This window comes from Rhamphochromis sp. 'chilingali', assembly GCF_963969265.1.
Source record: "Rhamphochromis sp. 'chilingali' genome assembly, chromosome: 11".
NCBI lineage: Eukaryota > Metazoa > Chordata > Actinopteri > Cichliformes > Cichlidae > Rhamphochromis > Rhamphochromis sp. 'chilingali'.
In genome coordinates this window covers 25,054,665-25,082,137 of record NC_137938.1, presented here as the reverse complement: position 1 = coordinate 25,082,137, position 27,473 = coordinate 25,054,665, and the positions used below count along the sequence as shown (strand labels likewise).

The following is a 27,473-nucleotide window of genomic DNA, read 5'->3' as shown; positions in this document are numbered from 1 at the left end:
TGAATAGCGAGTTCGCATTTAGTGAAAATGAATAAAATCTGCGCATATATAATAATGATAGTCAAAGGTAAAAACAATGCTTGATATAACCCTTCAGATTTCCAGATAGATTTAGCATAAATTTTTTAAAGCATTTAAATTTAGATTTTTTACTTTGAGTACCTGTATGTTAGGGAAGTGGATTAAAACAAACAAACAAACATAGGAACTGAATTAAATGTAATGCAAGTAATCATGAAATCAGGTTACTTTTCCTGACAACCTCAACAAAAACCTAAATGAATGAGCCAACGTCATTGGTATGAGCTCTGAAGATTTCAGGCTGTACTATATCACTGGTCATATTAGAGTCTGCAAGTGTACCTAATCAAGTGGTTGTTAAGTGTATGCACTAAAAAAAACCCTAAAAACCAAACCACTACAAAAATTATAGAATTACCCCCCAAAAAATAAATAAATAAATAAATAAAATCACTTTTTGGTAAATTAACTGTTCTTTATTAAGTGCTGAGCACTCAAAGCACTTTATTACAAGGCTCATTCACCAATTCATGCAAACTGTTTCTATGCATAAGCACTTTTAAACTAACATTAGCACACACTCCAGTGTGCATCAGGCCCACTCAGGGATCAGTATCTTGCATGAAGATCCTTAAACTTGTAGACCAGATGACCTGCACTACCTCCCAAGCCACAGCATTTTGTATTTCACAAGTTTTAATAATTTTGCATTACTCACAAAAAACAAAAAAACATGTTAAACAAATTAAAATCCTTATTATTAACTCTGAGGAAACTTTAAATGCAATGCCCTGCTGATTTGGCAAGTCTTCCCACTTCTTAGAGCTGACATTTTGATAAAACCATCTTGCTCTATAATATGAAAATCTAATTTAGTCTAAACATTTAAATTGCAAATTAGTCGATAGGACCATGAAACAACCCATATACCAACAAGAGGGGGTCCAAATTGAAATAAAAGGATAATAACAGATGTCTGGAATCAAAGCTTTTATTGCTGAATATTATATTAAACATTGCTGTCAGGATATAAGTAGCCTGAAAACAATTATAGTGCATCAATTATGTTACAATACACAGTATGGCATAGAGCATTATTTTACAATGAAGCAAGTAGTTTTACAGGAGCAATATGAAAAAGAGCACAGGAACCCAGAAAAGCCACTCTCATTGACATAATGTCTCTCACCCGACCCACACACACACACACACACACACACAGAGACACACACACACCTTATCATTTGAGTAACAGTCCCGCTGGTTATCAGTTCATTATCCTGGCATGATAATGATTACTAAAAAATTAAATAAAGTATAACAAAAAGAGCTGTAGCACTTATGACTTGTATTTCTACTTTACAATGGCATAATCTGTAATCCTTCCGCCTGCTGAGCACCTTGGATCATAAGCAGCACTCTTTAATGTCAGAGGTCTTGTACCTTGATTATACATAACCGCAGAGAGTACACACATCTGATAATTGCTGTGTTGTTCCTCCATCAGGACCATCACTGATCAATCACACCGTTGCAATCAGGGATGGTTGCAGCTCTGGAGGTAGAGCGGGTCGTCTGCGAATTGGAAGGCCTGGTTAGATCCCTGGCTCATCCAGTCCTTTGTATGAAGAGGCATGTGAATTGATAAAACAGGGTTTGTAGTGTACAAAACACTAGCTTAGCTTTGCACCTGAGGGGGGAGGAAAAAAAAGATGCTTGCCTTCACTAAGTTCTAATATGATCATTTTATACACCTAACCAAAGTGACTGAAGTAAATACTTTTCAAAATGAAAAGCAGTCAACTAAGTCTCAAATGAACAAGGACTACAAGCCTCAGTCTCCTGGGTGAAAGTCTTATGTTTCACCCATTCATGAACCACAGCGTTGTCCCTACCAGACTCTTGTGTACATCTTGTTCCCAAGTTGTGAAGCGAATACAACAATGTGATTGTCCGGTTGCAATGGTGGTCCTGAAGCAAAGTTAACGAGATGCTGTAGGAACAACATCAACACAGTAATAATAAACTCAGAGGCCACCAAACTGTGAATAAAGACAGGGAGAGGACTGAGTGTCTTAACACAAACTAACATTGCTGGATGGTGAACAGATTAGTGATTAAACCATGTTTATTCTTGTTTCTCTTCTTCTCTGAGAAAGATTTTCAAGTTAAAATCATTCAGTCTGGTTCTCTTGATCAACAAAGGAGGAAATCCAGTGACTGCTGAACGTGTGAAACAGTTCGTGACTGGATTACTGCTGCCTGCTTCTCTACAGGTGAAGCCTGATACTGCAACACTTTTAAACACACATGTACACATGATGATGATGATGATGATGAGCACTTTGATCACTTCACAGTGTGTTCCTCGATCATCTTCTTTTAACCGTTAGCTGTACCATGTCCCCTTCATTCCTCCATTCAATCAGCTTCATTCAGTCACTCATACATTTACCTCCCAGCAAAAAACATTCACACTCAATGAGCCCTCTCCTGGCAGGTTTTCATTCAGTCCCACCATCCACCTCTCTCTGGCAGAAATGAGCCATCAAGGTGTCCAAGTCTCGCCTGTCGGCCGCGGCGTACAGAGAGCTCTCTCCCATCATGCTGAGAGCCATGCGCAGGGTGGACCAGATATTGTCGGACATCATAGTGGCCGCAGCTCCTCCGGGACCCCTTGGAGCTCTCGCTCCATCCTCTATAGCCTGGCGCTGGAGAGATAAAGCTTCAAGGAAATGCTCCACTGCCTCTCTGTGGAGTTAAAAAAGTGAACAGGATGGATTTATGTTCAATCTGCAATGTGCTGATATCAACCTGAACAGGCAACAGTAATAAAAAAACTTGTGTAAACTAAGTTCACTTTTGCAAATTAAGGTCCATTTCTCACTGGTGTACACTCTAGTGGCCACTTTATTAAGTACACCTGGTTAAGCGCTGTATAAGGCAAATATCTAATCAGCCAAATGGCAGCAACATTTAGCTTTTTAGACATGGCGAAGATGACCTGCTGACGAGAGATCAGAGATCACAATCCAATACAGCACCTCTGGGATGTCAGGGAATCATTTCGAAACAGACAAAAATGTCTGAGGAATGTTTCCAGCACCTCGCTGAAGGTATACCTTATAAAGTGAATGTCAATCATCATCAACACAAACCTTTGTGAGATTTATTAGATTTCTTGCACGTCTGGTCTAGTGTAGCATCTTTTGTGTGTGGTCTAGCTGTATCACATAAGCCCTTTTTGCATTAGTAGCTACTCTGATCTACTTGCCACAGATCGCTACGACTCGGATCGACTGGTTTTCCATTACAACCCAGTGCGCGCGCTTGTTGCCATAGCAATGCGTCTGGGCATCCTGCAACGTAATTAATATGCAACACGAACGCTACAACAAAGGTGGACATTGAGCCAAGAATATACCTACTGCTCGGTCTGTGGCTTTTTGTCAAACTCGGGGAACACTGCGGTTTTTTGTAGCCATTTCCCTCGTTGCTGGTTTCAAAAATGGCAGTTTTAATTTTCGTGAACGAGATGCACTTATGACTCATTGAGTGATGCTACTGACGAGCCAATCGGTGGCATGCAGCGTGACTTCTAGTACCTGCTTCAATCGCTTGAAACCCTGGCTGAGCAGGTACTAATAAAGTACCTGGTACCAGTTTCTATGGCCTCATGGAAAACCCTGAATAGCATGGTGAACCGTGCTGAGTTGATCGGAGTAGGTACTAATGGAAAAGGGGCTATAAAATACCTTCCACTAGGAGGCAGATTTAACTATAGACAGCACCCTAGTGGAAGGTAAAAACATCTGGGAAGCAGCATAAAATTGCTAAAGTTCAAAAGTAGCAATCTGACAGAATTTGAAAAGGCACAGAACGCATTTGATGTGTATGTAAGCAGCAGAATGTCAGTGTGTTTAAGACAATTTGAAAAGGGTATATCAAATGCTGATTTCACATAACATGTTTTTTAAAGGTTTATCTAAATGTAAACTGCTGGACTAATTCCACATCTATCAGAAAACTGTTCTGTTAAGAGAGCCACACTCAGGTCATCAGTGGTAAGGTTGTGAACCTTGACACTCCCCTATCATAAAAACCAGCTTCAGGAGGATTATGCATTTAATCTAAAGATTTTACTTCTTTACATGCCAAGACTCTCTAGCAAAATACACATCAAAACAGCACTGTTGTCTCACCTATGTGCCCCTAAGTTTACACAGCTGATTCCCAAGTTATAGCGACTGCGTATGAAGCCAGGCTGCAGTTCCAGTGCTCTCCTGTAGGCGGCCACAGCCTCTTCTGAGCGGCTTCCGTTGGCTAGCGTGGCACCCAGCTTATTCCACAGCAGATAGTCCTTATGGGGACAGAAAAACAAAGAAAGAGCTCAGAAACTGAGCACATGACATGAAGCCATTGGAATTTCTACAAAGGCTTCTTCACCAACCTGTGGAGTGACGGAGAGAGCAGCGCTGAAACAGTCCACCGCCTTGTCATACTCTCCACTGAGGTTGAAGAGGACGCCGAGACCACACTGAAGCTGAGGGTCCACCTGGGTAGGGTCAACATTGGCTGCTTGCAGGTACATGGACTGGACGTCGGTAAACAAAGACCTGCACAAGGGAAAAGCAATAAGGAAAGGGCAAAGAGAAAGAGGTATCTTTGTATTCTCCTAAACGTGCGTGATGCTCACTCTGGCAGCAATGACCCGAACCTCTCTCTGTCCTTCTCCCTTTCTTTGGAGCTGTCTTTGGAGCGTTCGCGCTCACTCTGCTCCCAAACAGAGTGGTATTTTGGATTGTGCTTTAGCCAGTCACGAAGAGTCTCACAGGCCTGCCTGTGCAGTGACTCATTGGTGAAACTGACAGCCAGCGCCATGAGGGCAGTCAGGTTGTCGTTCTTCAGCTCTATACACCTATGGGAAGAATGGTGGTAATAAAAAGAAGTAGTCAGACAGAAAAAACACGACTATTCATTTGGCAAAGAAACTCTTATTTGCAACGACAAGTGTTAAAATATGGAGGTGCTTTCCTGGTTGAAAATATTTCTTTTGAGGTGACACTCACATTAGTATGCATTTAAAAAGGTCTTAACAAAAATCTATCCTCACTTTAACATAGACTCTGTGGTGGAAAAACACATTTTTTTTATATGCAAAATGTGTTTTATATGCTTACAGATACAAAAACTATAGACAAGAGACAACACCCAGATCTAGAGTAATAATAATAATAATAATAATAATAATAATAATAATAATAATAATAACAACAACAACTACATGTTTTACTACATGTTTTAGTCAACTTTGACTACTGACCTGCGGAGGGCGCTGATGGCGGCAAATTCTTGCTCATTCTCTGCCTGACAGGTTCCCAGATATTGCCAAGCCTGCAATTTAATGGGGGAAAAAAAGACACATGGTATTATTTCAAGGGCCTTCTGTTGGAAGCAGGAGAAAAACATGGCTAAAATTAGAAGTAGGGAGACCTTTTGGCCCACAATGTTATATTAAGTAATAACAGGATGTTCTAAGAATTAAAAAAAAAAAAAAAGTGTAATGCAAATGAGAACACAGCCTTTCAGAGTCTTACCAGCTGGTTGTCTGGTTCCTTCTGCACAGCACTTTCAAAGAACCGGACGGCACCAGGGATGTCCCCTGCCTCCATCCTCTTCAATCCCTCTGACAAAGGGTCCGGGTGTGATAAGTAGGGGTTCTCCTCTTCAAACTGATAGCCCTGCAAATGAAAACAAGGAAAACATTGAAACTGCTCAGAGAACTTGTGTGTGTATATGATTTTAATTAGTACTTAATAGGGTATATGAAACACAGGAGCACATTAGACATTGTGCATGACAGCTGTATGCGCAAAAATGCTGAAATCTTGCAACACAAAACAGATAGCAGCAGACGCCTGCTCTGAGCAGGCTGACGGATACCTTGTCGTAAGAAGTGCTGAGTAGCTGATCGAAGTCAGACAGCCAGGGATGACTCTCTGCATCTCTCTTCGCCATCTCCTCCCACTCCTGCTGCAGCTTCTCCCAGAAATCCACATCACTCTGACAAAATGACAGACACGCATCATTACTTCACAGCGTATTGGAGATAACTTTGACCTTTTTCAACTGGAAGACGCTGCTGCATCGATGATGCCTTATAGGATGGCCCTATATTTTTTTCGTTCCTTAAACAGGATTAAGTTTGTGGGTGTTTAAAAAAAAAAAAAAAAAAAATCAAGGGCACCGTCATGCCAATCATTCAGGAAAGTTTCCATTTTCAAACCTCAACTCCGATGACACTCAGTGCTTTAACCTCTACAATACTACTTATTATACTTGGCTTTGGGTTGAAGGTTTTTATTGTCACAGACTCTTGCCTCACCTCCACTGCGGCTTTCGCTTGTTGAAAATCAGGTCCTGATGTAGCGAACTCATCTACCCAGGCTTCAGCTGACTCCTCTGACACCTGAATAACAATGAAGAGCAATGGCAGTGGTTGATAGGAATCTGTATGCGCTGGCTGAGAAAACTGTTATTAGAAGGGGAGAACCGGGGCATTCAGAGAGGAAAAATATAGAGGGGAGTGAATGTGAAGGAGTAAAGAAATGAAAGGTGGAAGAACACAGAAGAAACCATTTTTCTCGTACTGCTTCCTTTATCTCCTTCCTAATTAACTCCCAGTTTTCTCCTGAGACAGTAAAAGCACTAAACAGCAACTAGATGCAGGAAATCTGAGACTATCTGAATGGATGGGTAAGATCGAAATTGTTAACACTGGTAGCAAAACATACAAATAAGTAACTACAACTGCAGCTTAAAATAAAACATGGATAGCTGCCGTGACCACAGAGGTCGTACCTGCCTGACGACTCTGGCCCACTGCTCTGCTTGTTTAGCTTTTACTTTGTCAATCTTCTGATTCATCTCTGGGGGTTCCAGGGGAAGACTCCCTCCCCCCGTCTTCATCAGGAACTACGGAGGGAGGGGTGGCAGTAGGGAACGGGACAATGTTTCGAGGAAGAGGAGGAGTTGGTATGGAGGATTTTTACAAATTTTTTGGAGGGGTGGGCAAAAAAGGAGTAATTTGAAGTATCAAGAGGAGCAGATGAATAACAGGTGTTAATGAAGGTAATGGTAAGCCAAGAATCCAAAGGCAGGTTAAAAAAATAAAAATAACAAAATAAAAAAAAAAATAGGAAAAGCACAATTCAGAGTTAGAGGGCGATGGCATAGATGTAATCATAATGTAGCATGAATATGGCTGACAGCTACACATGCACAACATAATGTGGAAGCCATTTAGGCCAGGAAAAGAACACGAAACAGATGTAAAGCAGAAAAAAGCAAACTGAGATATCAGGTCAAATTTTGGACTTACAAAAGATTAAATTAAAGTACAGATTATAGCTTAATTTATACTTCTGCGTTGAATCTATTTAGAGCCTACGGTGCAGCTCCTGCTGCCAGCATGTGCATCTATCCCTGGTGTTCCTGCAATGCTCTGCAATTTCCTTACCCAAACACTAGCTGGGGGAACACAGATCACAAAGTCAACGTTCAAGCGTCTTACACCTGCATTCTATCTGGAGGCCACCAGATGGCGATAGCAGTAGTTGCAAAACTACTAAAAAAAAACCCAATCTTCCTGTTTTGACCTGTGTAAACACTCTCCTGATGAGTTCATGGGCCCAGTCACTTATTTTGGGTCATACTGAATTTAAACAAATGATGATGATAGTGATGCTATCTTTTAAAATAGAGGATTATCATTGGTATGAACCTGCACACTCACTGGCTAACCACCTGTCAAACAAGCAGTTTCACAGTCAGACTTTGTCACAGGAACCTTCTTGAGGTAATTGTTTTTGGTTTGTTTTTTGCAACCAAGATCCCCTCTCTTACAGTCGATTTGAAAAAAATGGCAACAGAAGAAGTAGCCAGAGAAGCTTAAGCCCAAACGGCGCCAGTAAACGAGACTGTGTTGATGATGCATTTATGGAGATACATGGTTACAGCATAGAGCTTCACAGTAAAAAGTAAAAACATCATAGATTCAAGGCAGAAGTATAAACACCCAATTTCTCCAAATTCTGACTAGATTAGTAAAAATTAGTAAATAAAATAAAAAATAAAATAAAATTTAAAAAAAATAGTTACTAACAAATCAATCTCTAGATCCAATTTAGGAGGTACAAAAAATAAAATAAAATAACCCAAACCTTCTTATTTATACTCTTTTAATCAGAATAATTTAAAAATCCCTAAGGAAATTATGTAAATCTCTAAAATTGAGTAATTTGCTGCTTTGCAGAGTATTTTTAACTTTCCAATTACATGATTCATTTATGCCCTCAGTGGTATATTTCTTTGTGCTGTATAATGCTTTAGACTAAGAATTTTTAAATAGACTTCTTCTAGAACTTTTGTTTCAGGAATTAGCCCATTAATATAGCAGGAATAACATATAACTGAATATATGTGCATTTTAAATATTATATGTGTTGATTTTGTTGTAGTTTTCCCTTCTAATCTCTACATTACACACTTGTAATGTTCTGCAGCAAACTATGGATCACAAACCTAAAATGGCAAGACTTAGTCTTTTTTTTTTAAAGAACCTATTTGGTCATTTTAGTCACTTGTGGGTTAAAGATATTTAACTCTGATCTATATTTTTGGGGGGGTTGTGTGTATTTTTGAATGCAGTCAGAAATGTTATGCATTTACTTGACTAATTATTTTGTCTTGTTTTTCTGGATCAAAGATACAGCTTAAAAACCAACTGTTCAGAGTATACCTCACCTTTCCCCCATGATAGCTAAGTTAGCAGTTAAACATTGTTGTGACGGACCTTAAAATCCCAAAAGAGCCTCTATTAATTTGAAACCTTGATTTCATAAGCAGTAATGCCCCATGCTTTGTTAATACAGTTTCCTCTTGGTTTATGCTGGAAACATTGGGAGGTACTGGAATCTTTGTCTCTTGAGTCACCACTTAGCCAGTCTGAATGCATTTGAGATGCATCGTCTTACATCCTGAAGCCATATTGGTTCAACTGATCTAAGAGAAACATGAAATATCCAGCAGACAAACAGTCTGCAGCAGTATTATAGCTCAAGAAATCAAGCTTTCAAATCAATAAGGCTCCTTTGGGATTATAAAATCTCTCATTAATTCAGTCAAGTGAAAGGATTACGCCTCCATACTTTTGTATCTGTCGTCTTGTAGAGAAATACATTTAGAGAGAAACTCGATCTGGCATCAGCCTTTTACTGCCTGAACTGATCAAATACAAAGCAATGAAGTTGCACCTTCTGTGAAATCCAGAACGAAAGGAAAAATCACGTCAAGATGGGAAAACCCCAAATCTTGGTCGTGCACATTAAAATCTAAATGCTCAAGAGGAGAAGCTGACAGTTATGAGAGCCCTTTCTCTGCAAAAACAAATTCCATCTGCAACACTGCAGCCTGGAGACTCATATTACAAGCAGACTGGTGGCTGCTTCTGGTTACATTTGTGGAAAATTTTACACTGCAACAGATACTGGGGTGATGAGTCACAAGGCTTAGCCTATACTGGGCAACAGTGAACCAGTGTTCTACCCCAACATACAGCGTTCACAGTTGTAACCATCCTTTCCTCAGTGGGCTGCGACTCGTACCTGGTTGAGGTTGGAGGCCCAGTTCTGAGCATTCTCGGCCTGAGCTTTATCTGTGAGCTGTTTGTCTGTCTTGCTCTCCACTGTCACAGTGCCCTCGCCAATTTGCCTAATGAATCGCAGGAACTACACAACAACAAAAAACAAATTACAACAACAACAAAAAAAAAAAAAGGCATTTACTATTACTAATTCATCAGTTTTACACCAGTAATGCTAGTTTCTTCCCAAACCAGCAACTTTCTTCCCACACTGAGACAAAAGCCATTAAAAACCACAAAAATCATCTGTGCACCACATGCTACAGTCTCAAGGACCTACTCTACAAAAGAGTTAAAGAAAAAAGTGAAAGAACATGGTGATAGACATGTAAAAGGAAATGATGTGTATTACGGTGTCACAATGACACACTGCTCACCTCTGTGTTTTGTAACTTTGGGTCATCAACCTTTGAGACAAGCTCATTGGCTGTCTGCCTCAGCTCGTCTTCTGCTTGATACTCCTTAGTCCTGTCAGATTAACAATAAAAAAAACAAACAAAAGAAAACATAAATTTAATGCTATAAAACTAGAAGGTCTTGAGCAAGACTTTCCCATGATGTTTTAAAGTGGTCTAGAACAATAGTTCTCAGGGTTTTTGAAGGTCTTTCAAAGCCTTTCTTTGATCATTTGCTGTTTTTTCACTCATTTCGACATAAAATAGTTTTATTTTTGTACCAATAAGGTGAAGAATGAAGTTAGTCATAGCAAATACTGCTTTTCAAGCATATTAGAATTGTACACACGATTTTCAACTTATATTCTGTATTTCAATGTATATTTACAGATGTTTCAATGACACCCATTTCCAATATTTCATAGAATATAAAATATAAAGCAATGATGATGGCTGGCTCAAGACTTTTGCACAGTACTGTAGGTTGGAACAAATCACTTCAAATATAAACTGCATTTTACACTCTCGTATTTAGAGCCCAGTGCACAACGATGATTATACAAGGACTCTTTAAATCAGCTTTCACTTCATATTCATCTGCTTCACTGACTTCTACCAGAGATTTAATGGATTAACTCAACACTGTCAGACAAGAGAATATCAGGTTAAATGTTTAACAATTAAACAGAAAATTCACTCACCAAGAAGAGAAAATTATCACAGTTTTTCAAGTGCTTTAAGTTCTGCCAACAGCACTCTTGTCCTCCTTGATTCTCCCTCACATGTCTACCCTACATTTTCTACATGTAATGCAGTGCTTGTAACCCCCTTCCACCCCCCGGCTCTATCCCCTGCTCACCATTCATTTGCTTTGTCTCCAAGATCCCCCAGCCACAACTTCTCCTCAGACTGCTCCAGATACTCTTCTGCCCAGCGGCCAGGATCTAAAAATGAGAGAAATTGAAAAATTAAAAACACAGCAAACATGTAATAATGACATAAGCTGTTTTCACCCATGCAGTGCGCCTAAAAAAACCCCCAAAAAAACCAAAAACCTTTGTAGACGCCTAACAGAGCTGCATGTGAGAACTCAAACGTCTGATTCTGCTGGATCGGACATTAAATGGTTTATAACTGTCAGCTCCCTTTTAAACACCCTGTGCCTGAACGCGTGTGAGAACAGTGCAGGTAATCATTCGGTGGACTCTCAGCACTCTCAACAAACAGGTTATTTTTAGCAGTGAGTAAATTTTAAAGTAGATCATCTCTTGCTTTGTGCTACATGTGTGAAAGGACAACCTTGGAAGAAGCTTGGATGCAATTCTGCTGACACTGTCCAGAGTTCATGAGTTAGAACAGCTACACTATGAAGACTTTGCCCTAAAGATATTCACTCTGATTTGAGCAAAAAAACGTGATGATATGAGACAGAGTGATGATAACGGCAGAAAGATGATTTGCTCATTATGCAAAAAATGCAGAAGGCCAAGAAAAGCAATGAAAACAAAACATACCTGCTGCCTCGGCAATAAATTCTTTCGTCCAATCAGCATCTGCGGCATCGCCGAGCGCGATGAGCCCCGGGGCGGAGGCAGAATCAGAGCCTTGGAGGAACTCCTCCACCCAGTCACCAGAGAGGGCCAGCGCTGCCACATCAGGAGCTATGACAAGGAAATACAAAGAAGTTCAAATTTACTGGAAAAAAGGTTTAGAAAATCTTTTAAACTTCATCAAATAATGATGAAGAGCACCTCTCTGTGGAGCTTGTCTGTAGCTCTGCTGGTCAATCTGCTGCATTTCCTCCAGCAGCTGACCCATGTCAAAGGTCTGTGGAGGGCGTGGAGGTTCCTGAAGGAACTCATTAACGAGCTAGAACAAAAACATTCATTTTATATAAAATCTAATGGTAACTCTTAATGATTAGAGTACATGCTGAGGAAACCTAAATATTTTGGCTTTAGGGTATAAACTTGAAGTATATACTGTACAGTCTTAGAGCAAATCATTAAAATTGAAAGAAAAGCACTTACATCTTCCTCAGTTGCAATTTCAATGGGAGTGGGATGAATCTGCAAAAAATAATAATGAAGTATGGTATCTGTAAGCGCCAGACGTCTGCTTTATATTTTTATTTACGATTGAGTTCATGTTTGTTTATAATTCATAGATTCATTACATAAGTCATCTTTTCAGGATTAATAAATGTGAAAATATATGTGTTTACATAAAGTAATTTTAAGTCACTGTTTTGGGATTGGAACCTAAAAGGGGGTACCTCTCACTTTAATTATGTAAGTGCAATAGTAGCATGAAACCCTGTGTGAGAGGGAAGGGGAGGAGCATGGACAGAGAGGTTAGGAGTCTCACGGTTTTCTGACCGTGTGCACAGCTAGTTCTGGATAACTGCTATTTTTTGGAACTTTCATGCTTTTTAGGAAGGAGTTCATTGTTACATCTTCCGTTTGTAATAAATAAACAGTCTTCAAATCATAATGCAACTGGAAGCATTTCTTTTGGAAACCAGGAACACGCGTCAGCCATAGACTCTTCTTTTTTGAACTTGGTTTATTGGAAATTACCCTACATTTAGTCAGAAAACCTTCTTGCTCCTTTTTTGGGAAAAGGAATACTGAAAAGGATCATGTTTAGCAACGCCGTGCACTGTGGATTGAAGGCAATAGCCTACTTGGAGGAAGAATCACGGTAAGCAGTGAAAACAAGCTTTGCTACTGTGGAAATTTGTCATAATGCATGAGAGTGATGAAGAACCAGTGTGTGGAAAAAGAGAATCAAAAATGACAGAAAAGGCTGTCGAGGAAAAGCTGCACAGGTTGACCCAGTCTAGAAAGGCTAAGCTAGGCCACCTAAGTAGCCAAGCTAATCAGCTCGAACGGCTAATGGAAGATGATGCTAACGTGAATGCTGTTAAGCAGAAATTGCGTTTAGACTACCAAGATTCATTTGGAGAACTGCGTAAGATAAATGATAGTTTGAGAGTATTAATGCATGAGGAAGAATTTGAAAAGGACCAAAGTTCTTGGTATGAACCTAATGCTAGTCGTATTCGTGGATTTATGCAACATGTGGAAACATGGGTTAAAGCAGCTGAGGAGCGCACAGAACAAGCTAGACAGTGTGATGCAGACATCCAGCCTTCCGACAGTGTTTCTGTGATGTCCGCTGCATTAAGCAGTAAAGGCAGGAGGCGCAGGTCAGCCGTTGGGAGCCAAGTGTCCACTGCTTCCTCAGTACGCCTCAAAGCTGAAATGGAGAGGGCCACATTGCTCGCACAAGCAACTGCTCTCAAACAAAAACAAGAGCTTGAACGACAGGAAACTGAGTTGAAAGCAAAAAGAGAGCAGCTAGATCTGCAAACTGCTATTGCCGCCTCTGATGCTAAATTAAAGGTATTAGAGAATTTTGAAAATGAGCGCTCGTCACATGTGAGTCCTGCATACCCAACAACTATTGATTCTGGATTCATACCATTACCTGTAAGTCAAACTCCAGTCACCAACACAGAAAATGGATATGGGGAATTCATGCCTTTACAAAATCACCCTATTGGTACGCAGCAGTCTAGAGTGGATTTTGCAGCAGTTGAAACACTCTGTACTGTTATGACACGTCAGAATAATATAACGGAGCTGATGGTGAAACAACAAAAAATGATGACATTGCCACCTTTAGACATCCCTACCTTCAGTGGTGATCCTCTAGATTACAATACATTTGTAAGCGCCTTTGAGCACGGAGTAGAGTCTCGCACTGAAAGTCCTAAGGATCGCCTCTACTTCTTAGAGCAGTTCACTAATGGACAGCCGAAAGAGCTAATAAAGAGCTGCCTTCATATGAAGCCAGATGTAGGCTATCACAAGGCTAAACAGCTCCTTAAAGAGCATTTTGGAAATGACTACAAAGTTGCTGTAGCCTACATGAACAAGGTCTCAAACTGGTCACCTATCAAGCCAGAAGATGCAGAAGCTTTAAATGCGTTTTCACTCTTTCTGACAGCTTGCTGTAACACCATGGCTGAAGTGAGTTACATGGAGGAACTTGATAACGTCGCAAGCCTGAAAGCCATTGTAGCAAAACTTCCATACAAGTTACGTGAAAGGTGGAGATCTGTTGTGTGTGGTATGCAAGAGCGAGGCGACAGACGAGTCAAGTTCAATGATTTGGTGGAGTTTATTAATAAACAAGCCAAAATTGCACTTCACCCTGTTTTTGGTGACATAAAGGATAGCACCACTGCTAAACCATTCACCATTAAACAAAACAGTAACAAGGATCAGAAAAGGGTTGTAATGAAGAAGTCATTCACCACCAGTGCCATACCACTGGACATTCAGGAGAAAGACACAAAGCCAATGGAAAACACAAATTATGTGAAACCCACTCCACAGGCATGTCTGTTCTGTAACGGTGGGCACATCATAGACCTGTGTGGTAAGTTTAAGGGCAAGCCACACAACGAAAAGTTGGAATTTTTGAAAGGCAAAGGACTGTGTTTTAGCTGTTTGAAGCAAGGTCACATGAGCAAACTTTGTAAGAGAAAGGTGAGCTGTGAGGTATGTTCTCTTGCTCATCATACATTGTTGCATATCAAGAAAAGGGACACAGACGCTGACACAGAGAAGAAAACTAAGAACAGTGAAAGTCAAACGATCTTAAGTGCCTTTGTCTGTGCAGAGTCTGAGGATTGTGGGCCAGCTGGGGCCGGGGAAGATGACTGCACACTTGCAATAGTTCCTGTACAGGTCAGAGCCAAAAAGGGAAGTGTAGTAGTGCAGACTTACGCCTTCTTGGACCCAGGAAGCTCTGCCACATTCTGTACAGAGACATTAATGGACAAATTGAAGATCACTGGAAGGAAAACTGACATACTACTGAAAACTATGAATAAAGAGAAACCTGTCTGTACTCATGTAGTGTCAGGCTTGGAGGTCAGTAGTTTATCTGGTGACGACTTTATTGATCTGCCAGATGTCTTCACACAAAGGACAATACCTGTAGGAAAAGAAAACATACCCCTACAGAAGGATCTCGAAAAGTGGCCTTACCTTAAAGAAGTAAAACTGCCTCGAATTGAGACTGACATTGGATTGCTTATCGGAGCAAATGTACCTAAAGCAATGGAGCCATGGGAGGTTGTAAGCAGTGTAGGTAATGGACCGTATGCTGTAAGAACCAAGCTAGGTTGGACTGTGAATGGACCTTTGAGAGAAACTGGCTGTCATGCAGACAAGAGAAACCCAGCCAAGGCTAATGCAAACCGCATATCAGTGAGCCGTTTAGAGAAGCTGTGGCTTCAACAGTTCATGGTGGATTTTCCAGAGGGAGGAAAACATGATGAAGTGGAAATGTCAAGAGAGGACCATCAGTTTATGGACATGGCCATGGAATCTGCAAAACTGATGGATGGCCACTATACAATATGTCTACCTCTGAAGAACAGATTGGTCAACATGCCAAATAATCGCTCAGTCGCTGAACAACGAGCACGTAACTTGAGGCTTAAATTTCTCAGGAATGACTGCTTCCGACAAGAGTACGCAGACTTCATGGAAGACCTTCTTAAAAAGGGCTATGCAGTACAACTGTCAAATGGTGAACTGGCGCACAAAGAAGGAAAAGTGTGGTATATACCCCATCACGCCGTGTACCACCCTGTGAAACAGAAATTAAGAGTTGTGTTCGACTGTGCAGCGTCCTATCAGGGCACATCCCTGAATGATCAACTTCTTCAGGGTCCAGATTTGACCAGCAGTCTCATTGGTGTTGTCATACGATTTAGACAGGAACCTGTTGCAATTATGGCAGACGTTGAAGCAATGTTTCACCAGGTGAAGGTGCCTGACGGTGACTCTGACTTACTTAGGTTCCTCTGGTGGACAGGTGGCGACTGCAATCAAGCTTTGACTGAGCACAAGATGACTGTGCATTTGTTTGGGGCCACATCCTCACCCAGTTGTGCCAATTTCGCTTTGAGGAAGTGTGCTGAAGACCAGAGTAGGCAGTTCAGAGCTGAAGTTGTTCAAACAGTATTGCAGAACTTTTACGTTGATGACTGTCTCAAGTCTGTCGCTACGGAGGAGGCAGCTATATCAATGTGTCAAGATCTAATGAAAATCTGTGCCAACGGAGGCTTCCGTCTCAACAAATGGGTGAGCAACCGAAGGAAGGTGCTTGACTCCATCCCAAAGTCTGAACTGGCAGCAGAAATGAAAAGCCTGGACCTGGATCATGGCAAACTTCCACTTGAGAGGGCCCTTGGTCTCAATTGGTGTGTTGAGTCAGACACATTCAGATTTAAGATCAACATCAAAGATCGCCCATTCACAAGAAGAGGACTTCTTTCTGTCATTGGATCAGTGTATGACCCATTAGGCATTTTGGCGCCAGCAGTCTTGCCAGCAAAGATTATCCTGCAGGAATTGTGCAGATTGAAGATCGGGTGGGATGACGACTTACCTGAGCACATAAAGAGGCGGTGGACTGACTGGTTAACTAGCCTTCCTGCTTTGGAACACTTCTCAGTCGCAAGATGTTTCAAGCCCAAAGATTTTGGAAATGATGTATTTGCACAACTACATCACTTTGCAGACGCAAGTGAGGATGCATATGGCTCAGTCAGCTACCTACTCATGCGTAACACGAGCAATGAGACACAATGTGCATTTATGATGGGCAAGTCCAGAGTGGCGCCTCTCAGGCCTCCTACCATACCCCGCCTGGAATTGACTGCTGCTACAGTAGCCATTAGGATGGATAGTGTCCTGAGAAGAGAGCTACAACTGAATCTTGCAGAATCAGTTTTTTGGACAGACAGTACGGTGGTGCTCCAGTATCTCCGGAATGAGACCACGCGTTTTCGTACGTTTGTGGCAAACAGAGTTGCAGCTATTCTGAAAGGCTCTGATGTGGAACAGTGGAAACACATCAGCACAGACAAGAATCCTGCTGACTGCGCCTCAAGAGGGCAAAGAGTAGATGAATTTATGAAGAACAGAACGTGGGTGTCTGGGCCAGATTTTCTTCGCAGTCCAGTAGAGTTTTGGCCTAACACTGCACTGAATTGTTCGGAAATCACTTCTGGTGATCCTGAGATCAAGAGAGCCACAGTAAACAAAATAGAGGTGGAAGAAAATGTTGCTCCATTCAAGAGACTGATAAATTACTTCTCATCATGGACAAAGTTGAAAAGAGTGGTGGCGTGGTTCCTGAAACTTAAAGCCTTACTTTGGAGTCTCTGTCAAAAACGTAAAGAGCTATGCGTAACCAGTGTGGAGAATAGCCTTGACAATGATCGACAGCTGAGGCAAAGTCAGATTGACAGTTTCAGGACAAGCTTTAAGCCTACACAAATTTCAGTGGAAGACCTGAATCAAGCAGAGCTCGATATAATCAGATTTTGCCAAAAGGAGAAATTCTCGGAAGAGGTTTCAGCTCTTCACAAGGGACAAAGTGTGAAGCGTAATAGCCACTTATACAAACTGAACCCTGTACTACAGGAAGATCTGTTGAGAGTTGGTGGAAGATTGAGCTGGGCAGCTATGCCGGAAATCGCTAAGCAGCCTATTATCCTGTCTAGAGACTTTCACATTTCTGACTTAGTCCTCCAACAGATACATGAAGAAACTGGGCATGGAGGGCGCAATCACATGCTCTCTGAATTGCGACAGAAGTTTTGGATCCCAAGTGCCAACACAGCCATTAGAAAGATCATCGCAAAGTGTGTGACATGTCGTCGCTTGCATGGGAGAGTTGGGAAACAACTGATGGCTGATCTTCCACAAGAGCGAGTGTTGCCAGATGATCCACCCTTCACCCGGGTTGGTGTAGACTACTTCGGCCCATTCGAAGTAAGACGTGGAAGAACCATCTTAAAAAGATACGGTGTTATATTCACTTGTTTAGCGGTTCGTGCAGTACACATAGAGCTGGCCTCATCATTAGACACAGATTCATGCATAAATGCAATCCGGCGCTTCATAGCACGGAGAGGACAAGTGAAGGCGATTCGCTCAGATAATGGGACAAATTTTGTTGCTGCCAATCGTGAGCTGAAGGAAGCAATCGCTGACTGGAACACTTCACCGTTTCAGCATCTATTTCAACAGCATGGAATTAAGTGGACATTTAACCCTCCCACTGCTTCACATCATGGCGGAGCATGGGAGAGGTTGATAAGATCAATACGAAAAGTGCTGAATTCTACTGTGAGAGAACAAGTTCTGGAAGAAGAATGCCTTCATACAGTCTTATGCGAGGCAGAGTCGATCATCAACAGCCGACCAATCACCAGGGCATCAAGCGACCCAAATGATTTGGAGGCTCTGACACCTAATCATCTTTTGTTGTTGAAAACAAAACCTTCATTGCCTCCAGGATTGTTTGACCAGAATGACCTCTACTCACGACGTAGATGGAAACAGGTGCAATATATGTCCAATCTATTTTGGAAGAGATGGACTAAAGAATACCTACCTCAACTTCAGGAACGTCAGCGGTGGGCCACAGCATCAAGAAACTTTGCAGAAGGAGATGTCGTTCTTCTTGTGGACGACTGTGCACCACGAAACTCATGGATTATGGGAAAGATCATCAAAACTGTTCCAGACAAGAAGGGTCTCGTTCGCCGAGTACGGATAAAGACAAAGACTAATGTTTTGGACAGACCCATCACCAAGATTTGTCTGCTTGTGGAATCTGAATGGGCTAGTGGTAAAGACTAAGCCCCTACGATGAGCCATGTGCTAGCAACCTCTGGCTCTTTCCTTCTTTCTCTCTTTCCTTCTTTTCTTTCTTATTCTTTTTCATCTGTTCTTTTGGAAATGGACAGAAACCAGCCTTAATATACTTTGCAAAGCTGATTGGCAAAGTATTGGACAATTCATTTGTCTATAAATAATATTTTGTCATGTGTTTAAACATTGGATGTGTCTAATATGGTTCATATTAAGTTTGTAAAGTTAAAAATGTGGTAATTGTTCTAAGGCAATACATTATTAGAACAATTAGGGGCCGGTAATGTAAGCGCCAGACGTCTGCTTTATATTTTTATTTACGATTGAGTTCATGTTTGTTTATAATTCATAGATTCATTACATAAGTCATCTTTTCAGGATTAATAAATGTGAAAATATATGTGTTTACATAAAGTAATTTTAAGTCACTGTTTTGGGATTGGAACCTAAAAGGGGGTACCTCTCACTTTAATTATGTAAGTGCAATAGTAGCATGAAACCCTGTGTGAGAGGGAAGGGGAGGAGCATGGACAGAGAGGTTAGGAGTCTCACGGTTTTCTGACCGTGTGCACAGCTAGTTCTGGATAACTGCTATTTTTTGGAACTTTCATGCTTTTTAGGAAGGAGTTCATTGTTACATCTTCCGTTTGTAATAAATAAACAGTCTTCAAATCATAATGCAACTGGAAGCATTTCTTTTGGAAACCAGGAACACGCGTCAGCCATAGACTCTTCTTTTTTGAACTTGGTTTATTGGAAATTACCCTACAGTATCTATTAGCAAAATGTTTTGCACAAAAATGTTAAATCAAGCAGCTCCAGAGATAAAGGTCACAGGGAGCTTGAAAATATATAAAGAAAAGTTATTGCAAAAGCAACACTAGTGCTTTTGCTGTAGCCTGATGCCAACTGCACATAAAATTCTGGAACTTAACATTAATATTTTTTAAAGGCCAATTAGCTCTTAAACTGCTATATAACAAGGGCGACAGAGAACAGTGTTAGATTTTCTAATTAAAAGGAAAGATATACTCTTAAATTTACAGCCCTACAACAGATTGTGTTAAATCTTGTATTCTTGTAGCAGAGGCACTCTTACACATTTACTGTATGCTTTGATACAGTTTCTGCATTTTAAGTTAAAAGCATGGATCCAGGAAATATTGTTCAGATCCTGACTCAAAAAGCTCGATCAGTTACTCATAAGAAGGAGCATTTCTATAAGCATCTCGATGCAAAGTGGGTGCAGGGTAATGTTCTGTTTTGCTGATGAAGAACTTGCCTTCTGTCTTTGACAATGGCGACCACCTCAATTTTCTCAATAGGATAAGAATCTGGGCTCTCCTCTGGAGCAGATCATAATACCTGTCAGTATCTGCATAAATGTTCCTTTTCTGTGGCTGCTTCTTAGTTCAGGTTCTTTTCCTTGTCTCTTGTCTACGGTGTGCCACAGGGTTCTGTTTTGGGGCCTTGCTCTAGCTTCAGTCCATTTTGAGCACTTTTAAGGACATCTGCTCTCATGTCCACGCAGATGGAGAGTTGCACGCGCAATCGGAAATTGTTATTGTTATTATTAAGATTCTGGTTTTGACTTTCAGAGCTCCACATGGACAAATACCTGAGTACTCATATTTTCGTCTTTTGTTTTGATGTTCTAGCATTTTTTTTGTGAGGTACTTTGTGATTTTTATCTTGAAAGATCCAATATTAGTAAAATTTTACTTACTTGAATTCAGTTTTATGTTGTTCTGTAATTACTTTGCTGTGCGTCATGCAAACAAGGGCCCCTCATTAGCAGGAGTAACAGAACATGGACGAACCCAAGAGCAAAGCTACAGCTGTTAATGGTATTTTCACACCTGCTACACCAACTACTTTTAATTATGTTTGTTACTTAACCAGAATCTCCTGTCAGGACTGAAAAGCTCCCACGAGATGAGGCAGGTTCTCTCTCATTTGTTTGTTTGGTAGCAGAGATGTTATGTAAAAAGAAGCAGAAGGAATTGCTGGAAAGCTTTATTACTTTTAAAGTAACAAAGTTTTGTCAGGAAGTTGATTAGTATTATTTGATAACAGTATCCCCATTTTTTGTCATCTCCACACAGAAAAAGAAAAAACTAGCTTGGGTATGAATGAAACATCCGAAAAACTCTGAGATAAAATGAAACAAATGCAAATAAATTTTGTTGTCAGGTATTATTTCCCTAATGCATACCACTGAGCAAATTGAAACTCTTGAATGTAATTATTTGTTACATTTTATTTTATAAAGTTACAAAAGGAAAGCTTAAGTATAGTCTATTGTTGCCTTAAATAAAAAAAATAAAAAAAGAATATCAGGCTCTTCCTCACAGATAAAAATGAGTGTTTATTAATTTAATGTTGAAACTCAAAGCCAAAGTTTGCTAAAAATCAATAAAGAGACTGAAAAATAACAGGGACATTTCTAAGTGACCCCAAACTTCTAAGCATATCGTGTAGACTACAGAGCTCAGGGCCTGATGTCTTACAAAATACTCACTGGAGGTGCTGTGGCGTTCTGCCATGGCCCCCCTTCCTTGGTCATGTGACTGGTCAGCTTCATGAGGGGATTGGCTCCCCCGCATTCTGCCTCCACCAACTCACGCATCGCCATGGCAACACAAGGATGAGGCAAACCCAATAAGACCACCTGCAAACTGAGAAGAAGAGCCATAAATGAACCACTCATATTCAGTCTGTGTTCAAGAAAAGTATTGCTATGAGAAGAGACTTATTACAGTTTTATTTTGTCTTCAGCTTAGCTTCACTAAGTTTCCCCAAATGGGTTGGCTTGTTTTACTTTAGTTTTGACTGTTTACTTTTTTTTTTTTTCCCCATGTAAAGTTTTCAGTTTAGGTTTTATTAGTTTCACTGTTTTTGTTCCTTTTGTTGGTGACAGATCAGAACAGATATAATACAAATACTTGTCTTACAAACATTAAGAAATTCCAGTCCCACTAAACATCTACACTAAATGCTCCTCAGTGAGAAACCCTAAAACAAAATACATTTTCTATACATTTATTTTTAGTTGGTTTTATTTATTGTATGTAGGGCTGGGCTATAATCATACCGTTCACGGTAATACCGGTGTAATTTTGGGCAACGATAGGAAAATGAAATGTCGCAATAGAATATGGGTAAAACGCGCATGCGCAGTGCCTATGTTTACATATGCACATGGCGGCGACGCAGAATGAGAGGGGCGAAAGTGGATCGTTGAATGAAACGGATGAACCAGAATTGGTTTGTAAAAATGCTGCAACTTCAGTGGTGTGGAACTGGTTTGGCTTTCGTCCGTTAGATACACAACAAAGCACTATTTTTTTGTAGAGCATGCTAGCAGGCCGTCGTTATTACCGTGTTTTTTGGAAAATACGGCACACTTAAAATCAATCCTTTGATTTTTCTGAAAATCGACAGTGCCCCTTATAATCCCGTGTGCCTTATGTATGAATTCTGGTTGTGTTTACTGACCTCAAAACGATTTTATGTGCACGGCGCTCGAAAATCAGTCAAATGTTTTAGTACGGCTATCGTAGGCAGGAGCCTCGCGGAGTGATACGTACTGTGCTTCAACATAATATTACCGTATTGTGTGTGTATAACCTCTTCTTAAGTTTTGTGGATATTATACATGGTTATGTTGAGGATATGTCAGCTAATTTCCACTGGAAATGCCTTTTGGTTAAACTGTCAGCAAGGAATTTGCATTTGCACTGTTACATTTTTATATAACTTTAATGCACATAAAAAAAACAGCTGCTTGTTTAAGTGAAAATACATTGATGGGGTTTTTTGCACTAATAAAGTTGCGGAGTTGTAAAGTATTTTGTCTAGTGTCAATTATATCGTCAGTTATATCGTTATCACAAATTTTCAAATGTATATCGTGATAAATATTTTTGGTCATATTGCCCTGCTCTAATTGTATGAGTGTAAAATACTTTTGTAGCTAGTCTTTCTTTTTCCCTAATGTGCAGGCTTTTTTGTGTCCCGCTCGGCATCAGCTGGAAAAGGCTCTACGCCTACTCTATGACCCTGCATTGGGTAAGCCATCCAGCCATCCACATTCTTCCTCTCTCACAGAGCTAACACAGAAACAGATAACCCTTCACGCCAATTTAAAATCACCAGTTAAGCCAACATGTGCGTCTTTGGAATGGGGTGCTTCCAGGAGACCTGGATCCAGGACCTCGTTGCTGTGAGGCAACAGCGGCTAACCACAGCACCGATGTGTCGCCTCTGTCATTGCGCCCCAGGGCGGCTGTGGCTACAATGTAGCTTGCCATCACCAGTGTGTGAATGTGTGTGTATGGGTAAATGACTGAATGTAGTGTAAAGCGCTTTGGAGTCCTTAGGGACTAAGTAAAGCGCTATACAAATGCAGGCCATTTACCATTTACCATGAAGAACATGCAAACTCCACACAGAAAGGTTCCAGTCAGCAGGTGGATTCAAGGCCACTTTGCTTAAAGATGGCACCACTGACCACTGCACCACCATGCCATCCAATTATCATTTTATCTATTACCATTTATTTTCTTTTTTCATATTTAGTTTTACTGTGATAGTCATGCAATGGACTATGTAGAGTGAAGCACCTCAATGGAACAATTAAAAGACGCAGATCCTAAAGCATCCAGTATGAGGTCCAATTTCTAATTAGACACTTAAATATTAGAGAAACTAAACAGTTATGCACCAATAACTGAAAAACCATCCCCCAAAATATAAAATGTTTTAATTTTTAACACTCGACATATTCAACCCTGAAAGATTTTTTTTATTATTATTATTATTATTATTATTGTTATTCGGCACCAGAGAGTAATTTTAAGTTCAGTTAGTCCTTCACATTGTTTTGTGTCCCTTCCATCACATCTAAAAATAATTATTCAATTTCCTGACCCCTTTAACAGCTGACAGGCCGAGCGAAATCTTCAGGCTGCTCAAATAGCCTCATGAAACGCGCACAAATTCAAGCTCCATCTGCTGTTTTTCATTTCATCTTCTGGCTCTTAGTGAACCATTAATAATGAGAATATGATGGCTCAGCAGGCACAGGCATCCACAGCATGTTTCACTTAACTCATCTGGTACGTTCAGGAGATTTTAGCTTTTAAGAGCGTTTACGAAGATAAAGAACATCAGCATCACTATACTAACACACTGACTACATGTAATACTATTTTAATTAAGCAAATCTTCTAATCAGTTGAGAAATGCTTATTTTGATAAATGCTACCACAAATACTCTGGATTTGTGTATGCATTACTGTTAAAAGCTCTTGAGCCACCCCTCATTTCTTTATATTTTGTTAGGAAAATTGAAAATACATGTTTATTTATACATGATTTATTGAAATGTGCAAACATGCATTGAACTATAGAATATAAGCTGAGAAAAAAACAAAAACAAACACCCACCAACAAGATTTGTACTACTCTAATGAGCTTTAAAGTTAATATTTGAAACTTTGTTATGCAAGCTTTCTTATAATTTTATTAAGTAGTCTTCAGGATAAGTTCTCCTCTTTGGACGTTGGCTGCCTTTTGTTCTGTTCTCTGTCAAGACGATCCCAAACTGCTTCAATCATTTTGAGGTAGATGCTCTGGGGAGGACAATCCATGACTGATAAGTGTTTTGCTATCCAGGCAGTGAATTAAGCTGCTGTCAATCAGATGCTTTCCAAATGGCAAAATCTGATGGATATTCTGTGTTTAAAATTCCATCAATTCTAACAAGATCCCAGCACCACTGCCTGAAAGGGAGGAAAAGGTTCATACTCACCGTTGTACCACACTGACGACAGTTTGAATCAAAAATTTCAATTTGGATTCATCATTCTAAGATTTGCTGCCACTGATTTTCAATCAAGTTCTTGCATAATTTGGCATACCACAGCCTTTTCCACTGACACCAGGTTCTTCATGGATTTTTTCCTGATTCTTCCAGCTGCTTGTACTATAGTTGACACAAGACTGGTACATTGCTTGTGTTAAGTGCCTTTTATATGCTTGAATGATGGATAGTGGGTCAGTGTTAAGAGACTAAAATAAAAAATTGGTCAGGTACAATTACTGAGCTAAAAATGAATGAGAAAAGAAACAAAACAACCGATATCTAAATAAAAATACCTTCAGAAAGCCTTGAGAACTTGAGAAGTGTTCAAGACCACTTTGATATATTACAAGAATGTTTGGCTCCTCTGTGAAGCAAAATATAACGAAATGAAGAGCAGCATGTTTGCACAACACTCCATATCAGGTCTAAAATAACAGCTATATAAACTGCAAACATTTCAACTGATCCTGCTCCATCTGATGATTACTCACCTAAACATTTAAAAGCAAAATAATAAACAATACCGTGACACTGTTTCACTCTGAAATGTAGTCCCAGATGTATGAAACTCTGCTGCTGTACTTCAGTGACCCCTATCAATTACACATGCTGACCTCCCTGGAGAGGAGGAACATAAAAATGAATTCCCTTCCTAATCTCGCATGTGAGCGTCTACCTAAAAACTCTTCAGTGACTATTACACAACACCTTACAGGTGGACTGTTGTTCTTGCTGTCTAGGCTGAAGATTTAAAGGCTACTTTAGTCCCACCGCTTCAAATGGCTGCTGTATTATGATTAGGGTCAAAGTAAGAGGATCAGACAGAGATATTAATACACACATTACCAAAGACGGGCCATTATGACACCTGTTTATTGACTACAAATCCACGGAGACGATAGGAATAGGCGAAGGTTGCCTTTGTCACACATAGTCCACTAGTTATAGATATCAACTAAACACACCTGCCTGCATTGTTACCTTTCTGGGAGCACTGTGTAATAAAATAGAGCTGATCGGAGCTAACTGCAGCTTCAGCTACAAACAGCAACATTAGCTCGATAAGCGATACTCTGTGTTATTTATGTAACCAGCGTGCGGTTCATGAAACCTAAAGGGAAACGGAGGACGCTCACGACCGTCCGGAACTCAAAAAATATCAGCTGTGGCTAGCTGGCTAGCTGCAGTAGGGCCAGTGCAGAGATCACTCCCGTAGTGTGCACCCAGCGAAGAAGCATGAATAGAAGGGAAGCATACTGTTCACCTCACCGCCGACAGCTGCTGCTGTATCCGAGCGACAGTCCCTCACTCCGGCGGTATGTCCCCTCTTGTCCCGCTCTCACACCTCCGTCCGAATAAATTTTCCAGTAACCGTCCGAAACCAGTCGCTGAGTGCTATTAGCTCCCCGCTTTTATTTACCTTCCTCCCCCATGACCCACAAAACCCTTCACCGCTAGCCTGGCTCGTGAACGTTACGCCAGTTACGTATTCTTCAACTGGTTTTACGCATGCGTAAGGAAGCGTCAGCGCCTGGGAAAAAAGGCGTAAAGAGCCTAACGTTAAAATGTAACATGCCTGAGAACAAAGTCCGCTTCCCGGATGAAACATGTATTTGTTAAAAAAAACAAAAAAAAAAACACGAAAGTAACGCGCAGTGCTGTGCAGAAGTCTTCAGCCAACCATCATTTCTTTATATTTTACTTCCAAAGAACCTGATTTCTGTCTTTGATAGTAGTTTTGAGAAATAGTTCTCCACGCTTTTAGAGATTTTCACTTTTTCTCTTTAAAAAAAAAGGTCATTTTCAGCCCTGTTCTTATACCAAACCCTTTCAGAGGAACGTTTCTACGTTTTAGCCACTAAACACTGACATATGAATAATGTAAGCATAAAAACGACACCTAACAAGGTTGTGTCTGCATATAAAAGACAATTTAGCCAAAAAACCTAAAGGTGTTTTATCTTTATAGAGTTTGTTACTAGCAGTTTATCATAAAACCACATCATTTATTCTTATTTCTTTACTTGAATCTGAATAATGCCAAAGATAACACAATTTGACAGACATAAAGTTATTTATTTCATATTCTGTATAGTTTTTCATATTTATATCCTGTCCATATCCTGTACATAGCTTGTACTCACTACAGCCTGTACATACTTATAGTTATAGAATATTCACAACATACTTCATACCGTGTACATTATAACATAATAGACCCATTTCTGTAATATACTTACATATCTATATTATTGCTAATATATATTGTAATATATCTATATCACTAAGCACTTCTGGATGGATGCAAACTGCATTTCGTTGCCCTGTACCTGTGCATGTGCAATGACAATAAAGTTGAATTCTATTCTATTCTATTCTATTCTATTCTATAAATCTGTATTTTTACAGAATCAAAAAAGTGCTTTTAACAGCATTTGCGACTACATATAATACTTTTTAAAGAAAATCTTCTAATCAGTTGAGAAATGCTTATTTTGCTAAATGCTAGCACAAATACTCTGGATTTGTGTATGCATTACTGTGAAAATGCACTGGGAGTCGAAACCTGGTATATCTCAGCATGGTGTGCAGTGTGTCCTTAAAAAACAAATAAAAAAAGTATAGTTTAGTAGATGAAGAGTATCTGAAATTAATGTCCTTACAAATTAGGGAAAAAATCCAGCAAAGGGCTGCATTAGGGCTGCATTTTAGCCAGTGGTGTTGGGGATCTTGTC

The 27,473-nt window shown here is 40.2% G+C and overlaps 1 protein-coding gene across 2 annotated transcripts; it reads right to left on the bottom strand.

Annotated features, from left to right (window-relative positions):
* Positions 1–807: 807 nt before the first annotated feature.
* pex5 (peroxisomal biogenesis factor 5) lies at positions 808–26,212 on the bottom strand. Of its 2 annotated transcripts, XM_080896101.1 has the most exons (16): positions 26,008–26,212; positions 21,391–21,547; positions 12,150–12,188; positions 11,871–11,988; positions 11,634–11,780; positions 10,979–11,063; positions 10,102–10,192; positions 9,687–9,809; positions 6,407–6,490; positions 5,965–6,084; positions 5,619–5,762; positions 5,345–5,415; positions 4,718–4,939; positions 4,472–4,637; positions 4,224–4,381; positions 808–2,772 (listed from the first exon to the last, which is right to left on the bottom strand). In XM_080896101.1, exons 2-16 carry the CDS (start codon positions 21,502–21,504, stop codon positions 2,526–2,528), a joined length of 1,929 nt encoding a protein of 642 aa, XP_080752227.1. In that variant the 5' UTR covers positions 21,505–21,547; positions 26,008–26,212; the 3' UTR covers positions 808–2,525. The 2 variants fall into 2 exon arrangements, with proteins under 2 accessions (XP_080752227.1, XP_080752228.1); XM_080896102.1 differs by lacking the exon at positions 9,687–9,809 and having other exon boundaries at positions 811–2,772.
* Between the last annotated feature and the right edge of the window lie 1,261 nt (positions 26,213–27,473).

Coding starts and splice junctions, on each gene's coding strand:
- pex5 (XM_080896101.1), bottom strand. CDS start 21,504: ATGGCGATGCGTGAGTTGGTGGAGGCAGAATGCGGGGGAGCCAATCCC. Junction 12,189..21,390: donor AGAACGCCACAGCACCTCCA/GTGAGTATTTTG, acceptor TATTTTTTGCAG/ATTCATCCCACTCCCATTGA. Junction 11,064..11,633: donor ATTTATTGCCGAGGCAGCAG/GTATGTTTTGTT, acceptor TCTCATTTTTAG/ATCCTGGCCGCTGGGCAGAA.